The following is a 23,828-nucleotide window of genomic DNA, read 5'->3' as shown; positions in this document are numbered from 1 at the left end:
AGAGAGACAAATGAAATTTTGGACAAGTTATGACTGCAATAAATAAAAGGAGAAATATGCAAATAGAGCCTTGAGATGGCTTCCGCCACAAATTCTGAACAAGTATTAAAAGTGAAATGTGTTGTTGGAAACATAATTACATAGAAGTGTATCCCTGCTAAAAAAAGGGCTTTTTAATTGCAAAAAAAAGTTAAGTATTTATTACTGAGATGTCAGCAAATATTATTATATAAAATTAAAACAAAGAAAAATGTTTGAAATAGCAATTTATGTGGAACTGCAAATTTTTCTGAGGTAATCACAGCAGAGGAAAACAAGTCTGACTGAAATAGTGTTTAGAGCTATAATTTCACATTTTTATCTGCAGTAGTATCTGTTTGAATAAACTGAATTGCCAATCAATATTAAGCTTTCACAACACTGCAGGTGTTTTTTAACAGCAGTTTAGTCATACAGCATATGGAACAGAACATAACGCTCCTGCTCCTCTATCAAAGGTAATAATCACTCTTGTAAGACAGGCTGATTTAAATGTTTGCCACAGTACATGATTTTTCAGGGGAAAAAGTCTTACTCAGGTCATGACGAAGTTTTCAGCAAGTGGTCAATGACAACTCCTAGCAGAGATAAAATAAAGTGACTGGAGATTTAAGTGCCCTCATCAGAAGGTATCTGCTTTAATCCATGACTACTACAATCTCCATGTAATTTTGATCTTCCTACTATTAAAATCTATCAGAAATACTTCTCTCATTTCTATTCCAGCAGCAGTAATTGCCAATACTTCTCAGACACAGAAGAGCATGTTTAACACTTGAATACTGACCTGCTGCATCATACTTCACCTTAACTTTGTTTATAAGGCCTCCGGTGAAGTCTACCACAGGTGCTAAAGAAGGCAGATTAACATGAAACTCCAAAGCACTATTCCACAAATCATAAGCCTATTAAAATCTGCAGGTTCTACCTGTTACCAGCTGAAAGTACAACAGTTTAAAACAATGCTCCTCTTGGGCTGAGAGAACTCAAGCTGACAACCACCAGAGATGTGGCAAATCCAAGTTTTGCCATCTCTAGAGAAATGGGTAAAATACCACCCTCACTTCTTCCCAGCTGCAAAATGGCTAGATCAGATCCTTGGGGAAATACAGCCTATGGAATTGTTCATTAAAATCAAATAGCTATCCACTTGAAGCAATAGTAGGAGGAATTTATTCCAGTTCCTTAATCTCTTCTCAAGCCAGATAGACGAGACCAGCAAAAATATACATGGTGGGATTATCACAAGCATTTTGTTAACATACTGCTCTTCATGCACAAAATGAGTATACAGAAGCTCTGAAAAAGCATCTGACCTTTACTTTTGGGGACTCCAGTAAAAAAAGAGAATAGTTTCTACTAAATGAAAAAACCTGCCACTAGACAATCAGAAAAATCTTGACAAGCAATGGAGGGCTCTGCATTAGACTTGCAGAGTGCAATCTTCCTCATTTTGTAACACCTGGCACTTCACAGTAAGACAAAGAATTCAATCCAAAAGACTTCCTAGAAATGGCCAACCTGTTCATTTTTCTGTGTCTTTTAACAGACACTGCTTAAATTACTTGGTTCTACGACCTGCAGCTAACAGAATTCACGAGTCTACAGCAAAATGTTGACTTGCTGAGTTTGCAACAATTCCCCCTCTCATCAGCAGAGGTTTGGTGGTTGGAGAGCATCAGATTTCCCAGCTGGATGAGCAGGTGAGACTGGAGTGTCCCAGGGCAAGCCATGGGGCTGGAGCTGGCTGCACACAGGTCCCCACTCACCCAGTGTGTCCAGCAGGGAGCCAGGGCTCTGCCACCCTGCCAGGGCATTCCCTTCCCTCCTCTCCATGCTCCAGCCTCAGCAGGATTTCAGTTTGCATCTTGCAGAAGCCAATGGGAATGCACAATATCATTAACAGAAAATTCTGGTGGTAAAACTGAGTAAATTTCTACAATTCCAGTAGCTCAGTGAGGTCTGAAAGCCCTACTGCAACCTAACTCTGCCCCAAAAACCCATCAATAATTAATGTGGTATTTCCCTAAAGCTTCACTACATCTCCAGTTAAGACCACATTTCTTAAATTAGATTTTTGTGTCTTTTAACAGACATTGCTTAAATTACTTGGTACTATGACCTGCAGCTAACAGAATTCATGTGTCTACAGCTAAATGCTGACTTGCTGCATCCCACTGCAACAAGGGCAAACTTATTTAACTTCTTTTTTCTTTTTTCTTGAATTGATACAGGGAAGCTCCAAAATGTCACAATTTACACATTGTTTCAAATAACACACTTGAGCAAAGTGCACAGACAAATTATAAATCATGTTTTTATCTTAATAAATAACTTCATATGTCATAAAAGTAGATGTTAAAAATACTTGCTTCCAACTCACTGCCTAGTGTCAGGAGTTCAGATGTTTTCATGTTGGCCATGCCTACTTCTGAGAAATGAAAACTCTCATTTCATATTTTCAAAGATATGAAAATACTGTTGGTGGGGGGAGGGAGGTATACAAACTGTGCCTCCTTATTTGATCTCTTTCCCCTGCATGATTTGAGTTATATTTGCTAGTTTTATTGAAGAAAAATAAGCCTAATTTTTATTGAAGAAAAACAAGCCTATTTTAATTTCAGTAACTCTTTAGTCACATTCATTTCCTTGACCTTGAGCTCCTTCTTGGGCCTTCAAATCACTGAGATGGGAAAAAAGCTTTTCTTCCAGAGCAAAATTGGCTTTAATGATTTTATTAAAAGGTGATGTCACTATTTCTCAGAAAAGCAAATTTCATTTTCTTCTGCTATCATTGTTCTAAGACACAGAAATAAAGGGGATTTGAATTTTGTTCCTATTGTCTAAAACATCTGGATGTTTTTTTAACCAAGGAATGATTGAAAAAGTAGAAGCAAAATCCGTGACTTCTCCAGACAATCCTGCTTTCTGGATTGAAAGAAAATTTCTAACTCTGGAATATACAGCAGGTGCAATATTCCATTAGTCATGATTTTGGACAGAGAAATAGAGTTTCACAGATAAATTTAATTTTTCTTCCAACTCTAAGGCTAAATTTAGGGCTTGGAAAAGGTGAAGAACTGTGTCAAAAAGCAGATTCTAGGTGCTGTGTAATTTTAGCCAGTCAACTTCAGTTTCCATATGCTGACTGCAGTAGTTTTGCTTTTAAGACCAATGCTCAAAGATGAACTTCTTTCACAACTGTACAAAAATATCTTACTGTGAACAAACAAGAAATGCAACAGACAGCAAAACCTGCATTTGATGGTGAGCCCAGGTAGCATTTGCTCAGTCAATGTTAATTTATTTCTACACTTCAGTGAAAGTGGCATTTAGCACTCACCTTTTAAAAAATGTGGGTCAACCTCTTATAAATTGTTGCAGAATAATTTCAGTGGGTTTTAGGTTAGAGGAGAGTGGGATTAAAATACTAAGGCCTCCATCAAGTCCCTAATTTGATACAATAACTTAGACAGGGTCAAAAAAGAAAAATTATAACCAAATGTGATCACATTACAAATTAATAAAAATACCTCTACATTCTCAGACAAGAGACACGTAAGAAAACATTTAAGTCTATAAAATATTTCAGATGATGAATTGAGAACAAATGAAGGTAAAACAGACCAAATATTGAAATGAAAGTCAAAAGAAGTCACCCACATATTTTACTTTCATAGGTAGCTGCCACCATATGTTGATGCTTATTCAACACATAATAATTTGTCAGTAGAATTAACTTTGGAGATGAACTGCAAACACTTGCAGTGAGTTTCTGACAAACTGTGACAAGCAGAACTGCCACCACGAGTCACAGAAGCAGAAAGTATGCTTTCTTAAACTCTGTTTAAACAAGGAAGACAAACTTCTGGGAATTTTAAGTGACCAGTGTTGATACACATTTTAGGAACTCTGGGTTGAAACTCACCTGGAAAAGCCAAGACCCACTCATTTAAGAAAAAGCACTTCAAGCCATTAAGTTAAATCATTTCACTACCTATCAAAACTAAATTGTATCTAAATTAATAATAATGGGAACAGTTTTCTTTCTGCTTGTCATATCAAGCCAATCTGTACAGACCTGAGTGTTTTACTCTTTCAACAACACAATATCTTCAATCCACCATCAAGTAGTATCTCCTACATCACTGTAGGATGCGGTCGAGTAATTTAATTATTTTGCTTCTTCACAACCCTCTAAGCAATTTTGCTTATCCTAATCCTAAAGAAGACAAAGACAACCAAGGCCAAAGCCCTGCCATACTGTACCTGCAAAGCACAGTTCATCATTCTGACAATGTAGTCGAACTGCTGGTGGTCCAGGATGGCTCGGTTCTCCTTGACGTGCTGGCCCAGCTCCTGTGTCAGGCAGTGCCGAGCTGCTTTGCCCTTCAGGGCTCTCAGGGCTGCAGGCAGGGTCTGCAGAGAGCAACATCTCACTGATGGAAATGCAATTCAGTGCCACTACTCATACTGAACAGCATTCATTTTTTATTAAGAAACTGCAAGTGACAGTAAAGAACAACTCTGGAAATTATCCATTAGTTTGACTATCAAACTTTCACATAATGGGTGATTTTAGCCTGAGCTACCAAGTACTAAATTTCTCCCATTTTTTTTTCCAAATGCATTAAACAGCATTTCTCACCTACATCTGTAAATAGAAATCCTTTAATGTGGACAGGCATTGAATGGATGTGAAATCAGAAATGGATTATTGTGGATGAAAGCAATACAGGCAGGCAGGACTGGCGTTTGCCTGTCAAGGCTGAGCAGCAGATTTTGAGATAAGCAATGAATGACAAATGGGTTAAGGAGTGGCATAGCTCTCATAGCAGTAAGGCCACTAGATTGTCATGCAGTTTATCCTAAACCAGGGCCACCAGAGTGTTTACATCAAAGTTTTCAAAATGCAGCAAATGCTACAACACTGACTATCAGCTGTGGCCCTTTAGGCTGGAGGTAACAGGTAAGTAAGAAAAGGCAGCCAATTTGCTAAGGAAAAATTTACCATGTAGAGGGACAAAAAACCCACTGAACTTGCCCATGTGTCTGGAAGTTGAATGAGGTTAAAAACTACTGTGCTCTGCTAGGATGAAAACTCTTTTAAAGAGTTACACACTTGATTAGGACTTTTCCCATGTGCATTTTGACACCGTAACTTGTAAATCAAGCAAAGCTCATTTTCTATCTTGATCTGCACAGCATCACAGATATACAGGTGATACTTCCCTGAGAAGCCAAAAAATTTCTTAAAATAATTTTACAATCATTTTCAGATGTAGAATTAGATTTGATTGTAAGTTTGAGTGATTGTTCTACAATCAATAACAGAAAACTCTATGGACAGAATCTACAAAACCTGGCAACTTCTCAGTGAAGAGAAAATAAGAATGTCAGCGATAAGAATTCACTAGCACATTTCAGTGAAGGCAGACATGCCAAATATTTATATTCATCTCTGAGTTCTATCAAATTACTGGCTTTTAAAACCAGCAAAATTGACTGTACTGAAAATTTCCAAAGCACATATGTGTGCCTTTTGTTTGCATTTCTTCTAATTAATGCTGCTAGACCAATATACATCCACCTCTTAAAAAAAAAAGTTATGTGGACAATGCTACTTGTAACAGTAATGAATTTTGCAAAAAGGGTTTTCAACTCACCCATGTAGGATTAAAACCAGGCTTTCAAATCCATTAGCCTCATATTACACACAATATTGTATTTAGATGATGATTTTTATTGCTTAGTTCATTCATTTAAATGGTCAAAATAATCCTTAGCATTTGTAGCAAGACTTCAAAATGTACTTTGTGATTAGGCCAGTCTCCATTTGCTCATTAACAGAACAGAGAGTAATTTGGGAGAATTAAAATTTCATTTTATTACCTTTTCAGTCTCCAGAAATTTGTTTTCAAAAATGAACGCGATGCAGTTTCTAACAACTTCCAGCCTTTGAGCACTGTTGAAAACTGTGCTTCCTTTTTCCATTATGGAAACTAACAAAGAAAAAGAAGAATATACATCTGTGAAATGTCTGCAAGAACCACAAAGAATACCACAAATTTCTTTACAAAAATAATTACTGTGTCCTCCCTTTTATTCTGTTAGGCAAATACCATTTGCAGGCAGATGGGAACACAAGATCCCAACTCTCTGGTTTTCCTATTCCATCTGAAAAGGAGAGTGCTCTGAATTGTAACTGGATTAGCTGATTCTCTTAACTGTTTGTTCTTGTTGTCTCATACAGGTACAAAGAGATTATAACCTCTAACATACTGATGAAATACATAAATAAACACAAATTAATAATAAATGTGTGTGATCTGCAGTGAGTTACATAGCCTTGCATATTTTGTAGCAGTAGATAACTATTTTTAGATGGCCAGGACAAGAATTCTGCAACATGGAATTAAACCTGACAAACCTGTTCTCTTATCTTGATTCCAAACTGTTGAGATCTTATTTTCTTAATCCACTGTTTTGCGCCCTTATTTTTCAACAAAATGCAGAAAGCAAGAACTAACATTCTCTTTTTCTCTATAATATCAAATAAATAGTATCTAAATTCAGGATATGCCTTTCTAGTAGGTAATAATGAGCTACTTATTTCCAAGGATTCTGAGACACAATTCAGCAGGGAGTGTAAGAGCGAAAGCTGTTCCTTAGTTAAAAAAACAGCAAACCCCCTGCTTTGACACAGAAATTAATTTATTTAAAAAATCCCTTCTCTTGCAACTAGCCTATTGAAGAAAGACAACAGAACACAACCACACATCCTTTACATTTTCTGTAAGCACCAGATTCAATGATACAGCCAACAGCAAAGGCAGGTGAAGAGAGTTCATCCTCTTCTTGCATAAACCCAAAGAGAAACAGGCCTGGGCAGGGCCTCAAGAGGCCATCTAGTTCACCCTGCTGTCCCTAGACAGGATCAACTCTATTTATGTTATTTCTCATGTTTGTCTAATATGTTCTCAATATTCTGTGATAAGAGAGACTCCATGGCTGCGCAAGAAATCCACTCAACTGCCTCACCATCCTCATTTTACCATGCCTTGCTGACAAATAACTCTATTTTTGTGCTGCAATTAAACCCATTATTTCTTATCATCACAGATTATTTCCCTTCTTTTTCTCACTGTCTCTTGTATAATTGAAGCCTGCTATTCTGTGTCCCCTCAGTCTCCTAGTTTTCAGTCTAAACAACTCCCCATCTTTCCTTGTAGGTCACATTCTCTGGACCACTGGTCATTCCTGTTGCTTTCTTATGGACTCCCTCCAACAGAACCAAAAATGTAGACAGCCTTCCAGTGTCCAAACATGGACACAAACATCCAGCTGATCTTACTGAGCACAGTGAAAAGACTTCTCCATGGGGTTCACTGACTGCACTCCTGTTTATACATCCTACTAAGATGTTTGGCTTTTTTGCCGTAGCTTGATATAGTTGGGTCATGTTTGCCCTACAGTCATTAAAGTTCCCAAATTAATTTCTGAAGAGCTGCTGCCTAGTCAGGCGATGCTGCCTATGCAAGCGCCATACCTTATTTGAAGAAAAGCAGCAGAGAAGGAAAGAATTCATTGGAGTCTTGTGGTTAGATATGTAATTTTTAAAGATGGATTTGAATTCTTAGCCCATCCTTCAAAAGTTTTGCAAGCTCTTCATGTGCAAGTTGACTAACCACACTGATTTATGCCACCATTCACAACGATGAGTATGACTATGAATAATAGAACTTTCTGGCATTAAAATTAAAATAACAGGCCTACAATGTCCACATCTCTCTTTATGCTTAAATATAGGTATATTTCTTTTGAGCTTTGCTCTTTGCCTTTTTCCAGTAATTTACATGCCTTTCACTGGGTATCAGAGGAGGAACTCAAATGTTTCAAAGCTTGGTTCAGCCAGTGATACAAGTGACCTATGGTGATATTTAACAGGCCTGGCTGAGTACAATATCGAGTTTAATTGTTCAACTCAGTATCTAGTTTAACTGTTCAACTCAAACTCTAATTCAGATCAAATCCACTTTTGTTGTTAGCAGTTACACCCCTCACTTTCTGGATGCTTGACTTCTTAGTAAGGAAGAAGGCAGATAATATAATATCTGCCTTAGGAAAGGCAGATAAAAAAGGGCTTTTAAAATGGCAAAGGCAAACACTGGAGTTTACACACCAGAGTTTGCCACGATCACCATAAATACAATATTAACACAACACACATTGCAGAAATGCTAACCACCCACGAGAACCAGGCAGGACGGGGCACAAATGAACATACCCACAGGGGGACCTGCTGGAACCACGCACTTCTTGTCCCCGCGGGTGGCAGGGGGTGCCCCCTGGCTCCTGGCCAGCCCCTCCTGCAGCAGCTCCTGCACGCGGCCCTCGTTGATGCGCGGGAAGGGCAGGATGTGCACGCGCAGGTGCGAGCCCTCCGTGGGCCGCGGAACCTTCTGGAACGCCATGTGGGGGTTGGGGTTCTCCTGCAGGGCAAGAGCAAAGGGTCACACACCAAATCAATCCTGCCGTGTTACCATCTGCCTCACCGAATTTTGCTGCTGTTTGGAGAGTCTCCCATATCGGAAAGATTACCAAGTCAAATATCTAATGCAGATGATCAATAAAATGTTTCATATTCATATCGCCATTGACTCATTAACTTTAATATTTCCAACTTTCTTAAAGGCTTTTATAATTTATTTTTGTCAATGTGCAAAATTCAAAACAAGTGCAAAAGAAAATCCCTGCTTAACTCGGCTGATTTTATGCAAATTAATTAAGGACTTGAATATAAACTGGTGTGACAGTCAAGCTCTTCATCAGAGAGACTATCCACCACCATGCATAGGATCACAGCTCACATTTCCAGGGTGCAGTAATCAAACAAAATGGGATATTTTCATCTCTTCATTCAGTTATTCTGGGGTTACCATTAATCCCATCTGAATTTGCCGCTGTCCAATTTGACTCTATGCTGTTACTGGCTACATACCACTGCCAAAGAGTGCTATCCATCAATGGGGGCTCTCTTGTAAATGCACAATAAGTTTTGAAGAAAACTTGTAAACAGGAGTTTAATACTGTTGTTTATAGGAGTAAGAGGCAACAAGGAGATCAAGTGCATCAACTTGAGAAATAGCAGACAAAACAGAACAGCTACTTAGCCACATGCATTCTTGGCAAAGGAAAATTTTATGGAACAAGACAAAAATCCAGGGGCATGAGAGCAGCAGATGCCAGGGGAAGCAAGGAAGAGAAAGGGAACACAGACTCAGGTTGGGAATAACAGAAGGCAGAGGGCAGAAAACTCCAGAAAAGGAGAGTAACTGTTCCAAAATCCATTTCAGTGAGAGGAGGAAAAGTTACTTTTATCTTGGACATCACAAATGTCACGTCAGATGTACATGCTATTGGGCTAATTGAAGGTCCAATGCCTTGGATTGTCCACCTGTGCCAGCCAGACTCATGCAAATATTACCTCCCCCCAACAGACCTTGTCTCTCCTTTGTATCTAAACTGCCACAGCTACAATATTGTGATTATTAAAACTGTGAAACAAGATGTCAAAATACATCAAGCAGTCTGTTTAAAATCAGGCAGCTCCAGGCACAGCTTAAGCAGTGTTACTTATCACCTATGCTTAGTCAAAGACAGGTGCATGCACAAACTACCAGAAATCTGAATTCTCAATGCACAAAGTCATAGATTTAGTGAATACCACTGTGTGCTCCTGTGAAGTCACTGACTTAGTGGTAGTGAAGGAGCAGGTCAGTCACAATGATATAAATATATCTCATCAACAGAAAAGACACATAGAACACAAAAGAAACCCTAGAACTTTGCGGCATTTGGTAGTTCTTGTGGGTTTTTTTCAGAATTGTAGATGTAAACCACAGTTTTGGGGAAGTGGGATGTAGAAAAGAAAGGGTGACAAAGGTGTCAGCTGATGGTGTATTAGATAATGCCCTGTGGAGTCTGAGTAACCACAGAAGTGTGAGGGGGAGGGAGATCAGTCTATGCCAAAAAAGCCCACAAACCTCAAAGCAAACAAAAAATCTAAAAGCCACAAACAAAAAAAACCCATCCCAGAACCAGCTAATGGAATGGTAAGAGACTTTATAAAAGCTTTATGTAAAATAAACATGATATGAAGGCAAAAATTAAACTGAAAATGGAGTTGTTCAAGAAAGAGGCTGCAAAAAATGAAATCATGCCTGCTGAGCATGCAGACCAGGGTGACTGGGTCAGGAAAGAACTGCTGAAAGTACACATTATGCCACACTGGATAATATGTATGTATTATGTATATTATATTATACACATTATAAATGTATAATTTTCATATGGAAAACTGTTGAGAGGGAAGAGATGTATTTGGCATAGACAGGTTGCAGCAGAGAAAATTAGCAGTTTACAAACCTTATGTGAATACACACTAAAAACAGATAAGTAGTTGTACCTATATCTAAATCAATATTAGCATTAATAAACCACTGGTATTACATTGAATTTCCTTTGCATGTACAAATTTAATGATCTTTGAAGTCCCAGAGTCTGTTGCCATAATGTAGATGATGACTACACAAGCAGTCGCTTCCATTTTCTGGACACTGGATCAATCTGAGAAATCAGATTTTCAATGTTATCATCTCAACTCTCCAGATGCAGCACGTACAGACAACTTACATTTTTGAAGAGCTGTTCTGCAAGTTCTCTAACATGCTTTATCATTTTTGGTGGATTGCCCTCTTCAGCTTTAATTCTTTCGACTTCAAAGGCCACCAACTTTTTTTAAAAGGAGAAAGAATAAAAATATTGATAATTCAACTAAAAAAAATTATTTCATATTTATGTTGTGAAATGTTAATCTTAAATTGAAACCAAGGAAAGAAAGCTGAACACTGAAAAATGTGTGAGGTCACATTGCTCTGGAACACGAGACATTTTCAGTTCCATGTGCAGCATTTGTTACCAGACAGAAAGTCCTACGTACCTAAACCAATCCTTTCCCATTTCTATACCTCAATCCAAATTCCTCATAGGCACTAATACTACAACACAGAATTAGTATCACACTCTATTTTTACTCTACCTTTAATTCAAAACCAACGCAGTAAAAACTATAGCATTGCTTTTTAAAATGAATTTTTTTGGTCTCAGTTTACATTCTTGGATATGTATTTAATGTAATATTTCTCTATGAGGTTGTTAACATTTCAGAGAATATAATTAAATTATTGAAAATAATTCTGTACTAGCACATGCAATGCATTATGAAGCTACAGATCTGACAACAGGAACAGCATTACCAAAATGTATACAACTATTTAACTTCATACATATGAGGGGGCATAATTTTACAGAAGTAAGCTAGAAATATCTCCTTAGCAGAAAATAAGAGTTGAGATATTAGTATAAACTTGATATAATAAACACTGGGGATTCAGAAGAATTCCAGTAGTTTTTCCCAAGCTGAAATATCACAGTAAATTGTAATTTACTTGGGAATACAGAAACAGTTTTCACCTCATCAAAAAGATCACAGGTTCTGAAGGGAGGACCTCTCTCTGACACAAAGCCAGCAAATGCCATTCCATTGAGCACTTTGGTTAAAAAGTCATTCTCAATTAAGCCTCGCTGGCCCAAGAAGGCTGCCTGCAACAAAACCAGAAAAAAATTCACCTTTTTAAATCAGCATCAAACTTACAATTACAAACAACTGTAACACATTAGTTAAACATTTTCACCAGCCTATCAGCTTATACTAGTAAGTGGTACTTTCTAATTAAATTTTCTACTGTACATAGTATCTTTTATACCTAAAAATTTGAAATTTGATGCACACATTTTTTAAATCTCACAGGCAATAAACGAGAAAACTAGTACCTTCAAGCAGTGTGTTATTACATACAGAAGTTTTCAAAATTCCACAGCGATTCCTTAAATGTTTATTTGTATTAAATTTCAGTGTTAACTTTGTTGTACATTTCTGTCCTGTCCCTGCAATTAGTCCCACTAAAACAGACTGATATTGTGCTGTGCCAAAATGATGTGCTTATCACATGGAGATAACTTTATTTACATTTTTAAACTTCACCACTTGTTCAAAAGGCAGGCTTGTGGGAATAACATGGTACAAAGGAACACCATAAATACACAGAACTGCTCCTCCTTTACCTTGTGGAAGTGAATGACAGGTTCAGCATGAATCCTGATCAGCTGAAGACACGACCTGTATCCTTGGAAGAGCTGTGCAAAGAGCCTGAGGAAGATTGCTCGCACTTCTTTGTCCTGCAAGCAGGAATTGAATTGTCAAAGCATCATCACATCCTAAATTTCTCCAGACTTTGTAGGAATCTGGATGAGAAATGCCTACATTTCCATGAGCGTAGCAGTGCAGCACATGAAGCAGAGATATTTGTACAGGGATGAGGTTGTGCCACAGAATGGCTGGGACTGGAAGGGACTTAAAGGCCACCAGGATGCCCTGCCCTGTGCCCAGATGGCCATGGCAGATCCTGCACACAGCCACCCTCCACCCCTGCTGGTCTTTGCTGTGCCTGCAGCACAAGCTCTGGGCAAAGCCAGGGGGGCTGAGGGGTGCTCATGTCCTGAACCACTCAAACGAGCTGCCATGAGAGAAACCTGATGTGAAATAAAGGAAAAAGGCTATTTTAGCCTGGATTCATTCCCTAAAATAACTGTGGCTTTGAAGCACTACACAAGCAGTGTCTTCAGAGTGGGCAGGGGCAGCAGGGAACAACAGGAGCCTGAAGTGCCACTGCTGCTGCTGCCAGCAGTTACTGTAAGAAGTTTAAAACAGTAGGGCTTTAAAGTCCTGGTTTATTTATTTAAGAGAGTGTTTAAATACACACCACCAGATTAATGGCAATTATGTGAACAGCTGGGGCAGTGACATCTCCACCTGGCCCAGATGCCACTAAAGACTGACATCAAAACCTGGGCCAGCCTGTTATTTTATCTCAGCAGCCATCTCAAAACACCTGAGATCCCAAAAATTCTTTTAGTACCTCAGGTTTTGTGGTGGTATGTTACAAAGTCTAATTTTAAATATTACACACAATATTTACTATCAGATAACCAGCTCATCAGTTAAGTAACAACCAAATTAAGTAAATTACAGCCTGGAATTTATTTTTAAAGATAAAAGGAATATATAAGATTATATAAAGCTGGAATATATTATTGCAGAATAAACAACCATGACTAGATGGTTGTTTATTCTGCACTGGAACATGATCCATGTTGTTCTATTTTTAACTTAAATTTTGTATGGCTTACTTTACTGACAAACATGCTCACTTTCTGCTGCTCTCTAGCATTTTAACAGGTACATTTGTACCCTGACTTTTTTGACTACTTGAAAACATGGCAATTTCTTTCAGATTTAACAAAATTCTCATTTTGATACAAAATTATATTAATTTGAAACTTTCCTATACAAACTGAGATCTTAGCTGAAATCTTCCATTAGTTTAGATGAAGTCTGGATGACATTCCCTGTCTTCAGCAATGAAAAATCTCAATCTTAAAGCCAGAAATAAGTACAACAAATACATTGTACCACCTAAGAGTTTCACATTTTCAAGTATATCTGCCCAAAAATCCCCAATGTGTGTTCTTAAATTGAACTGGGTTTTGGATTTTATAAAACTTCTAGCCCATCAGAATGCTATTAGAGGGAAAAATGCATTTCTTTGCTCCCTCAGTAATACCATAAATATATGGAAAAGTAAACAAAAATTCTTAAAAGGAAGCTAGTCTAAAATTTCAACAGTTTTCCACTTATGAAAGTCAGACACAGAAAATAAGACAGAAATCTTACCAGCATTTTTGAGTGTGATAAAGCTGTTCGTGGGGGAGGGAATGCATAATCTGCTGTTTCCAAATCAGGATGCAAAACCTAGAGAATTTTGAAAACATAATCTTTTTTCCTTCATTTTGCTGAGAAAAAGACTTTTCTTTTTCCTTTCTCAAATTCACTGACATTGAGTATCTCAAGTAATAAATTGAGTTAAATTGTGAAGACTATATGGAAATAAAAATGGAATTAACTTCTCAGCTTCAGGTTTCTACATGTGAGTTATTTATCAAAAACTCCTGTTACAGTCCATGAAACTGATCAATACCATTAGGGATTTTAGAGTCAATCCAGCTAAAACAGATTAACAGACTAAAAATCTTTCTGTTAAAGACAAGATTTGCTCAGAAGCCTCCAAATAAGGTGATTTCTATTTTATTACAATGACAGCCAAAACACAAACTGAAGTACTTTTTATGGCAATTCACTAATGTAGAATCCATCATTCCTAAATTCTGAAACAGAGTCATAACACAGATAAAATTTAAAGGGTTATTAATTTTTTAAATTTCAAGAAAATGTACAGTTGAAATTAATTTATAAACACAAAGGCAGCAGAACTGAGTAGTAATAATGCTGCTCAAATACTCTTATTAAAAATCATTATAAAGGAAAAACCTCCACCTCTTGAACAGTGAAAAGACATTTTAGATTTCCATTACTGACAATATTAACTTGAACTACAGAGAATTAACTCTTCTAAAAACAGGAATGATGCATGAATCATTCTATCAAATCTCATTTCCCGTGTGCTTGAAAGTTTAATATTGAAATTTTTCATTCTCTACAAATAGGTAAGAGAGTGAAAAGTGGGGATTTTATCTAAACATACCAGAGAAAGTGCCATTTGAGTCTGGTGTAGCAGTGGCTCTGGCAGCTGGGACAGATGAATACATTCAGGAATTTTAATTGTTCCTCCATCCAGGTCTGCTATGATTACATCTAACTGTAAGGACAAATAGTAAAAGTGCATACAGTGAGCATAGCTTAAAAAGCACAACAGTTCAAATTTCTGCACAATGATCTGCACATAAGTTTAAAGAAACAAATTAAAACAGTACCAACTTTAATGTACAGAATGTTTTAGATACAGGAAATACTCCAAATACTTTCTATTACTGAATCTAGCCCTGAAAAATGAAATTAAACCAAAGAAAATGAAATTAGGCTAAACTTTCAAAAGTGACTTTTGTTTCTGGATGTTCCAGGTCTGTGTTCAGAGACATGAGATATCTAATAAGCTGTTTGCAAAGGAACACAGTGAGGGCATCTAGAAGTAAAATTTTATGTTTCTAACCACCTTTTGCAACTCTGTTTCAGTTCCTCCAAACACATACTTAAAAAGGGTAAAATAGAACAATTGAGAATACACTTGAAAATCCAAACTCAGGACAAATAGATGACAAAGCCAGAAATGGATCCATTCCTCTCCCTCCTGCACTAGAACCAAATAATTTCCCTCTACTTTACAGTCTCAATGTATTTATAAAAAAAATTACGCTTTTTCTCTTTTTTCTTCTCCTGACCGTCTTGCTTTCTTAGAGTAATATTTTGAAGATATGTGATTGATTCCCACAAACAGCTCCAAAGCACCCAGGAGGGCTCAGAGCTGAGCCCAGGGCAGGCTCTGGGCTGGGAGGGCAGCAATACTCACCAGCTCGTGGATGTCATTGCGAAACACAGAGTGCACCCCAATGATGAAAGGTGTGGGGGAGCTGAGAACCTCCAGCAGCTGGGCAGGGAGAATTGGGATGTAGGGATAACTGTGAAAAGAATAAATTAAATAGAATAAAAGCTTCTGGGTATCCTTTCACATAAGGCAACTTTTTTCTTTAAAAAAAAAATCTTCCTGTTAATCAGGAACACTAAAGTCATAAACAATACATTCATTTCAAAAACATGATTCGTTTGTGGCCATATAGCTACACTTCAGCCTTTTGTAAAATATCATTTTATAAGAAGTCTCTAAAGGAAATATTTGGTTTTCATCTTGAAATGACAACTAAACAACACCATTTCAGGCACTGTTTACTTGGTTTGACAATTTAAAAAACTCTGTGTGTTCATCAAAACAACATCAAGAGCCAGATCTAAATTGATCAATGAATTTCTACGCCTAATTTATAGTTATTAAAAGTTTACATTTATTACTAGTTAAACATTAAGAAACACATTCCAAAACTCAATTTCCAGTTCTTCCTTCTTATTGTATATTATAATGAAATCAACATCTGAAATATTTTAAATAAAACAAGCTTTTAAAATACAAGCATAGTTTGAAACGGGTGAGTCAGAATTAGATGTTTTCCTCCTTAAAAAAAACCAAATTGATTGACATTAAGTTTTCCATTTCAAAATTCTGGATCCACCTGTGGCTTTTTAGAGAGGATCAGTTGACTTCAGAGAGGATTTGTTGACTTAAATTCATTCTCTGGTGGACATTTGTCAGTGACTTAAAACTGATACACACTAATGTAGCTGCTATCTTTGAGCTACAGAATCTTCTGGGTTGTGAGGAGTGTTTCTACCCTACATTTGCAGGTGGAATTTCTCCCTTGTTTCCACTGCCATGATGCAACCAGATTTTATTAATAATTTGTATACACCAGGATTTGCATCATTAATAGCTTTGCTTATTTTACCAACTATAGCACAACTCCTTTTGTGTGAGACAAACAGAAAATACAAGTAATTTCTTTTTGTAAAAAATTGTATTTGTGTTTGTAATAAAAGTTACAAAATGAGTTATAAAATTATTTAACGAGTTCAAGGAAACCAAAATTAACTCACCTGTATTTGAGGGGAAACATCAAAGACTCCAGAGCCCTACAGGCATCACTGAGCCTTTGAAAACTTGCTGAGTGAAACAGAACCTTATTTTCTGTAAGCACGGCACAGAATAAGCTGAGTACATTTTGGATTCCTTAAAAAAATAAAATAATAAGAAAGAACTGTAACAACATGCCAAAAAATTCAAAATTACATTAAAATGTACCATTTTCTGGAGGGATTTTCAAAAAGCGTATGATAAACACATAAATTGCCAAGTCTCACGTTTTTCTACCTTTTATTTGACTAGTGCAGCTTCTGTTTTTCAGCTTGCTATAACACTATCTGAATGTATTTCTACATTTCAGATATACTGTATTACATCTCCCTTTCAATACCACTTGCAAGGATTTCCACTTCTCAGCACAAATCCCAGCAATGCTTAATAATGGCTTCAAACAGCATTATGTGCATCTTCTGCATACTGCTGGACTTCTGTGTATCCAGCACTCAATTCTGGTCACTGATCCAGGCTTAACTTCTAAACCTCTTTGTAACTCCAAGCAGGGGGGAAAAAAATAACATCATACTGCCAAGTTCCAAAGCAAATGAAAAGATTCCTAGTGAATACATTCATACCTTATCCATTCTAGGAGTCAAGAGGTTAAAAGAGAGCAGTAAGAGAGTATTCATCATCAGAAAGATACTTAAAGGAAGATCTGAATGTTTTAAAAAATCCCACTAGATTTAGGGTAAGACTCATGAATTAGATGATGGGATGCTTTTGGGGATTTTTTAAGACAGTGTCATTTACCTAAGAGACAAAGCCATGTGCTCTCAGGGAAAACCAAAAATATATTTCCTTTAGAAAAAAAGTCCCATCCTGAGAAGCAGACATGCCTGACACATGTGAGATATGCTGAAATTTATGAAATTTCCTGAAATATGCTGGAATGTATGATGTTTCCCTGAGGACATGGCTTGTGTTATCAGTAAGACAGCCTGTATTACCGTCCCAAAGCTACTGCTTATCTAGCAATAGTGTCCCCAAAAAGAACTGTGACTGTGGAGAGCCACTATATTCACATGATAATTAACACTTTGGGTTTCTAAGTAATTTTTTTTATGACATGCTTTGACAAATCTTTTTTCTTTCATGATGTATGCAGATTTTCTTGGCTGGAGTAAAGCTCAGTTCACAAACACAGTGGGACAAAGATTTGGAGAGGGTTGTTTAGGAAAAGAAGAATTCATTCTAAGGACAAAAAAGTCAAACCACAAAATAACAACTTGTGCTTCCAAACTCCATTCTCCAAGAGTCCCATAGAACTCATACAACCAAAGGATGGAGAGGACTGAGGACAGAGGGCTTTGCTACAAGGCTCAGTGAATTACTGCTGCAAATGTTTGATATTACTGTCAGTGGCATAATTAATATTGTGCTAGTAGAAAACAAACTGCTGTGGAACACACATGGTAAGGATGATGATAAAAATTCCAATTTGTTTCCTCAGGTGAATGAAACAGCATCCAGCAGTGAATGCTTAGAAGGGAACTAGAAATAGTGCCCTCTGAACACAAGGTTAGAAACTGCTGCCTGCTTGGAAAAAGTCTCAGTAAAAATTTAAAAAGTCAAACTGCCCTTTTTATGCAGAACTGCCCTTGTTTCTTTCCCAGAAAAATTTAAAAAATATTTTGGAGTATACTTTCTGTTTTAAACTAAGTTTTTGCTTTCAATTGGGCTTCTCACCCCCTTTCATTCCAAACCAAATGTCTTAAGACATCTAGGAATAGCTATTTTTTAAACATCTGACAATTTTTTCCTACAATCAGATAGAAAGATTTTTCAAACAGTGCTCTAAAAACCTATAACATTTTGGCAGGTATTACTGAGGAAAATAATACCAAAAACCCTTACAAATATTCAAAATATTCAGTACAATGAAATGCTCTAAAAAAGCCCTTCCTGTCATCAAAATACTTCCAATATAATTGAAAATTCTTGAAAGAGATGGTTTTCCTGTCTGCACATCTTAAAACCCAAACCTGAGGTCTGAAAGGTGAGAGTTCTAAAATACTTTCTGGATGTCATTGACTTCCAACTTTGTTTTGGAAAGAATTAGGACATTCATTCACTGATGTAAAAGACTCAATTGAAACCAAGCTGTGAAAAAAACCCAGCCTTTTTAGCTAAATGATATTATTTTGCTGTGAATTATGATGATTCAAGAGTCTAGAAGGAGAATCTATTTTAATTCTAACACCTTTGAAAGTCATAAAACTTATCTAGTATCAGCATTTTTAATATCAAATCTCTTCTGAATACAGGCTTCCTCATCAGACACAAAACAACACTCAATCCTCCAGAGTACATAACAACTGAACACTTCTGCAAAAATTTTACTAACAAAAAGCATAAATGAAGAGGAAATCAGAATTTTTCTTATGTGTAAAGAGGACACCTGCAAGTACTTCACAGTATTTAAACACAGTGGTTGTAGATGTCTCTCCTAGGGACTAGTAAAATGATACACTTTTGTGTAAATAATAAAGGCAATCTTCATGCTCCTGTATAATGTTAAAAGTGTGTATCTGTCTGATTATTATTTGCTTTTACCACTGTAAGAAATGGATTTTGTCAGCATCTTTTACAGAAGGTTCTGGATGTCAGTCAACAGAAATTCATTTCAATTACTCAGCAGCGATGGTATGGTTTGTGAGGCTTTCATAGTTTCACCAGGGAAATTAAGTCTGGTTTTGCTGCATTTTAGTGGCCACAGATAAAGCTTCAGTTTGTACTCCACAAAGGCATTTGTCAGTGCATCTTAACCAGCCCCACTCTAAGTTGATATTTAAATGACTGCTTTCAGCAACTGTTTCCCACAGCTTAACTTGATGTCCCATAGCAGAGCACAAACTGCAAACATATTTTCACCGCATTCTGGGAGTTGGTCTCCCAGCTGTTCACTACACTCCAACTGGCCATGGAAGGTGAATATGAAATGTTTACTGTGATATGAATGCACCTGATGCAGCCCCAGCTGTGCTGAGCTAGAGAAAAACACTGCTTTACTTACAGAACCTATGCAAGAAACCAAACGAGAGCATCCAACACACTTGGGCAATAAAACCCAGGCTAACCACTTCCACTGACTGAAAAGCTTGTGGAGCCCACACAGCTTCTTTGTACCAGTGTTTTGCTTCTCTTTCCCTCTTTCTTTCCTTCTTTCTTTCTCTAAATGCTCTGTATGCAATACAGAAGAATATAAAATACATAACATAAATTAAGTGTGCAATATGGGCAGCTAATCTGGAATTTTCTTATTTTCAAGATGACAGCCACTAACTCAATACAAGATTATTGCTCCACACGTACTTTGAAATGCATCTTCTCAGGAATATCAGGGAAATTTCTGTCTGATAGAATCAAACAAATTATGAACAGTAGGACTTTTGATTACTTTCCTTTTCTAAACCATTGATGAATCTGTTTGAGGAAGCCACCAAGGTGTTGTTCCAAGCCTTCCAAGTTGTTTACTGAAAACAAACCATTCCAAATGACAGCCTGAGCCCAGTTTCCTCGTGCTGCAGGACACAATCGTGGCTGGCTGTAACCTTGAACCCTCTGCTGCTCTGCAGACTCCACACTACATCCGATGCTCATTTGTCAGGGCATAAATAGACAACATGAAAAACAACAAACAAGTTGATTTTTACAGATTACTCCTTTGCAGTCCACAGACAGACATCCTGTAAAATATTATACATACGCTGGAAAACTTTGAATGGAGGCTTCCTGACCTTCACTGTTTTCAAGTATTTAAAGAATCTGTAATTTGTACTAAATTATCTGACATCCTACATCAACAAATGTATCATTCTGCCTGCTTCCTGTTGTTCTAGAATTTAAGTACTTATTTAAGCATGATTAAAAAAAACCACCAAACACAAAGTCTACTTGACAAGCTACTGTCTTCTATATTGCATGAAATCAAATTATTACCACTTACTTCTTGAGACTTTTGTAAAGAGTTATAAACATGGATTCAGAAACTCAACTAATTGAATACATTATTATGCCAATATGCCATTCTTGAATTACTGGACACAAGAAAAAGCTTAATAGACAAAATAATCCATAACTTAGCCAGACTAATCCAGGAAATGGGTCAACAAAGCCTGAAAAGCCTTTCTGAAAGGCCACTGGAGACTGCATAGTACAAGTTCTGTGCCAGGCAGTGTCAGGCTCTAAAGATAACTAGGAAAAGAGTAGAGAAAAACAAAACTCTTTTCATATTTATTTTTAGATGTGGCTGCATAACTCTGCTAATGACCAAAATACAAGCTTAACTAGTAAATAAGAGGCAACAACTGTACTCAATACTCACACAGGTAATCTGTGCCAAGTTGCATTGTTTTGTCCACCCAAAAATCACACAATATCTCCAGTCAAGTATACAGAGTGAAACCCAAATGACTGCTATGTCACTCATGTGAGGATCAATCTGCATTTAGGAAAGCTTGCAGGTCTGCTACTAGAGCAGGACTGCACACTGCATGGCTGAATGCCAGCCAAGCTCGCTCACAAGCGGGGAGCAATCTGCCTGTGCCAGCAGAGAGCTTTGGGAGGGGTAATTTATCCTGCTTCTGGCTGGGAAACAGAGGACATGAGTCAGATGAGAACCCCAAGAGATTTACTTACTTGGGCTTTGTCAGACTCAGGAGGAAGAGAAGCAATCCCTACAGCATGGAGCCTTCAGCTGAGACTCACTCAAAGAATCCAGCATTTCATGAATTCATCCCCAATTCTGAGTCCACAGAAGGAAACATGGGTGTGACATGCACTACTGAAGCCAACCTCCATTTTTAGAGATGCATTTCTGATTTGGGAACTGAACTGCAGGTAATTCAGAATCTGAACTATGAATTCTGCATGTTCTTTGTAAGAAGGGTGGAATGAAGGCTTCCCTACAAACCAGCAGCTGGGGAGGGTGGGAAGAGGAAACAGGGGGACCATACAGAGAGATTCTGGTATAAACACCACAAAAGCCAACTGATCATTAAAAGCTATCAAAAAGACTGTGAAAATGAGGAGATATATATAAAAAAGATGTCTTCAGCTGATGGATAAATATTCCTCCAGCTATCACTCCCTCAAAGTTCAACAGTATCCACTCTGCGCTGTCTACACTGAGCCAAGCAGACGGTTGTTCTCCAAACCCTAAATCACACAGGCACAAAGAAACAGGGATTAAGCACAGCATATGATCTGCTCAGAGAACAGTCAGTCTGTCTGTCATTTGCATGTTGATATCACTCCATTATTGCCAGTTTCCTTAAATCCCTCTGCAGACCAACTTAAAGAAGCAGTAAAAGCCCTCTGGCTTTCTTGAGCCTCCAAATACAACTCTGCCAATACACTGAGTGAACACGATCACTAATTTTTTATTTTTCCAGAGACAATGATAAAGCTAAATACAATTTTTAAAAGAAGATTTAGATAATAAGGTTTTCATCCCTGAAAAAGATAAGAGCAATACCATTTCTTATACGTATTTTAAAGCTTTACATACCCAAAGGGAGATTGATAAACTCAAGATGAATGTGACTGTGTTAAGTGAATTTTCTTGACAAAGCAGAAAAGACAGAGGAAGGTAAACCAGGCAAATAACCCTTTCATACACAGAAAGTATTCACATGGCAGGGAGGTAAATACCAATTTCATGTGAAGGTGGTAAGCTGAACTACACAAATATACAAACATAACCTGCATTACCAGTTAGAAGTTTGTTACTGATTGTATGTCTGGGCCATATAAACAGGTTACGTTTGAGAGATGCTACAAAAAATAGATTTATTTAAATGGAAGAATCTTCACAGAAATCAGATATGAGACTAATTTTTTTTTTCCTAGAGGGAGGGGAGGAAGCACTATTTCTAAATATTGAACTGTTAAATATCAAATTAAACCAGAAGGTTCTGTTCTCCTACTGTGTGCCTCTATATGCACACAGGTGTTAAGATTTGAGTAATAGTCTATTCTGCTGAAATATGGTTTAATTTCTTGTCTGATTTCACATCTCATCTTCTGCTTAGTTATTTTGTTATCTAGGAAGGCAATCAAAATAGGATGCTATTTGTTTTGGGTGTTAATCCCATAAATATCTATTATTCCAAAATCATAAATAAAGGTAAACAGCAATCCTGTATAATTACTAGGCATTTGTGTACTAATTGCTAATTACATGGATAATTACTGATACCAGGATATAGTATTTCTGTATAACCCTCACAGGTCCACACTAAGAGAAACTCAATGAAATTCTGTAAAAGGATTTTGAGTGGACTGGGATAAAGGATACACACTAATGAATTGAAATGCTGCCCAATTTCCATGAGTAGAGCTGAGAGAGTGCTACTGAAAGAGTCCCACATTTCTAGAAATTTTTACAGGTGAATTTCTTTCATTCATTCTTTAGAATTGCCCTTTCAAGAATGATGATTTTATTGTTTAAACCAAATGTTTTGTGAAACCTTTTTGCCCACACACATCAGATGATATGTCATAAAAATAAGCACATATTATAAAAATTATTTTTAGCAGTTTGATTAGCCAAAATTATCCTGATAGCAAATCTAAACTTGAGATTTGAGAAATTATTTGCAACTGCTGATGTATTTAAGTAATCAAAACCAGAGCAGTTTACCATCCATCCAAACTGATTCCTAGATGGTAGAAAGTAAAGGAGGATTCTCTTCAGCCACCAACAGACATTTTAAAATTCAAAAGGAGCATTAAAACTTTTTGAGAAACCTGATTAGTCTCTAAGATTGTATAATTTGTCTGGATTCACTCAAAGCAGAAAAAGTGTTCTTCAACAAAGCAATTCAGAGTGAGTGTAATACCAGTAGGATCCTTAGAAAGTAAATATCTAAGAATGAGAAGAGCATTGTCTTTCTTGAAGTGTACACAGGAAAAATGGTCAAGGATACACAAGGAACTGCAAACATACCTGTTTCCTGTCTGAGGACTACAAAGTCTTTCCCAAGGAACATTACTACAGAAGCATTATGTGAACATAACCAAATAAATGCAAAGCCAACAGGGACAGATGGGGCTGGTCAGGAT

At 37.1% G+C, this 23,828-nt stretch overlaps 1 protein-coding gene across 7 annotated transcripts in view; it reads right to left on the bottom strand.

The window, feature by feature from the left end:
• SBF2 (SET binding factor 2) overlaps window positions 1–23,828 on the bottom strand; it is a 233,506-nt gene that overhangs the window by 83,104 nt on the left and 126,574 nt on the right. For all 7 annotated transcript variants that reach the window (XM_030949213.1, XM_030949215.1, XM_030949217.1 and 4 more), the window contains exons 7-16: window positions 16,721–16,853; window positions 15,585–15,693; window positions 14,763–14,876; window positions 13,895–13,972; window positions 12,226–12,339; window positions 11,575–11,703; window positions 10,735–10,833; window positions 8,327–8,531; window positions 5,932–6,041; window positions 4,309–4,458 (exon numbers count right to left, since the gene is read on the bottom strand). In XM_030949213.1, coding sequence (XP_030805073.1) covers window positions 4,309–4,458; window positions 5,932–6,041; window positions 8,327–8,531; window positions 10,735–10,833; window positions 11,575–11,703; window positions 12,226–12,339; window positions 13,895–13,972; window positions 14,763–14,876; window positions 15,585–15,693; window positions 16,721–16,853 — 1,241 coding nt within the window. The remainder of the gene's footprint in view (window positions 1–4,308; window positions 4,459–5,931; window positions 6,042–8,326; window positions 8,532–10,734; window positions 10,834–11,574; window positions 11,704–12,225; window positions 12,340–13,894; window positions 13,973–14,762; window positions 14,877–15,584; window positions 15,694–16,720; window positions 16,854–23,828) is intronic.

The sequence above is a fragment of the Camarhynchus parvulus genome, chromosome 5, assembly GCF_901933205.1.
Source record: "Camarhynchus parvulus chromosome 5, STF_HiC, whole genome shotgun sequence".
In the NCBI taxonomy this organism is placed as follows: domain Eukaryota; kingdom Metazoa; phylum Chordata; class Aves; order Passeriformes; family Thraupidae; genus Camarhynchus; species Camarhynchus parvulus.
Note: the sequence above shows the minus strand (reverse complement) of the source record. Positions and strands in the feature narration are given on the sequence as shown.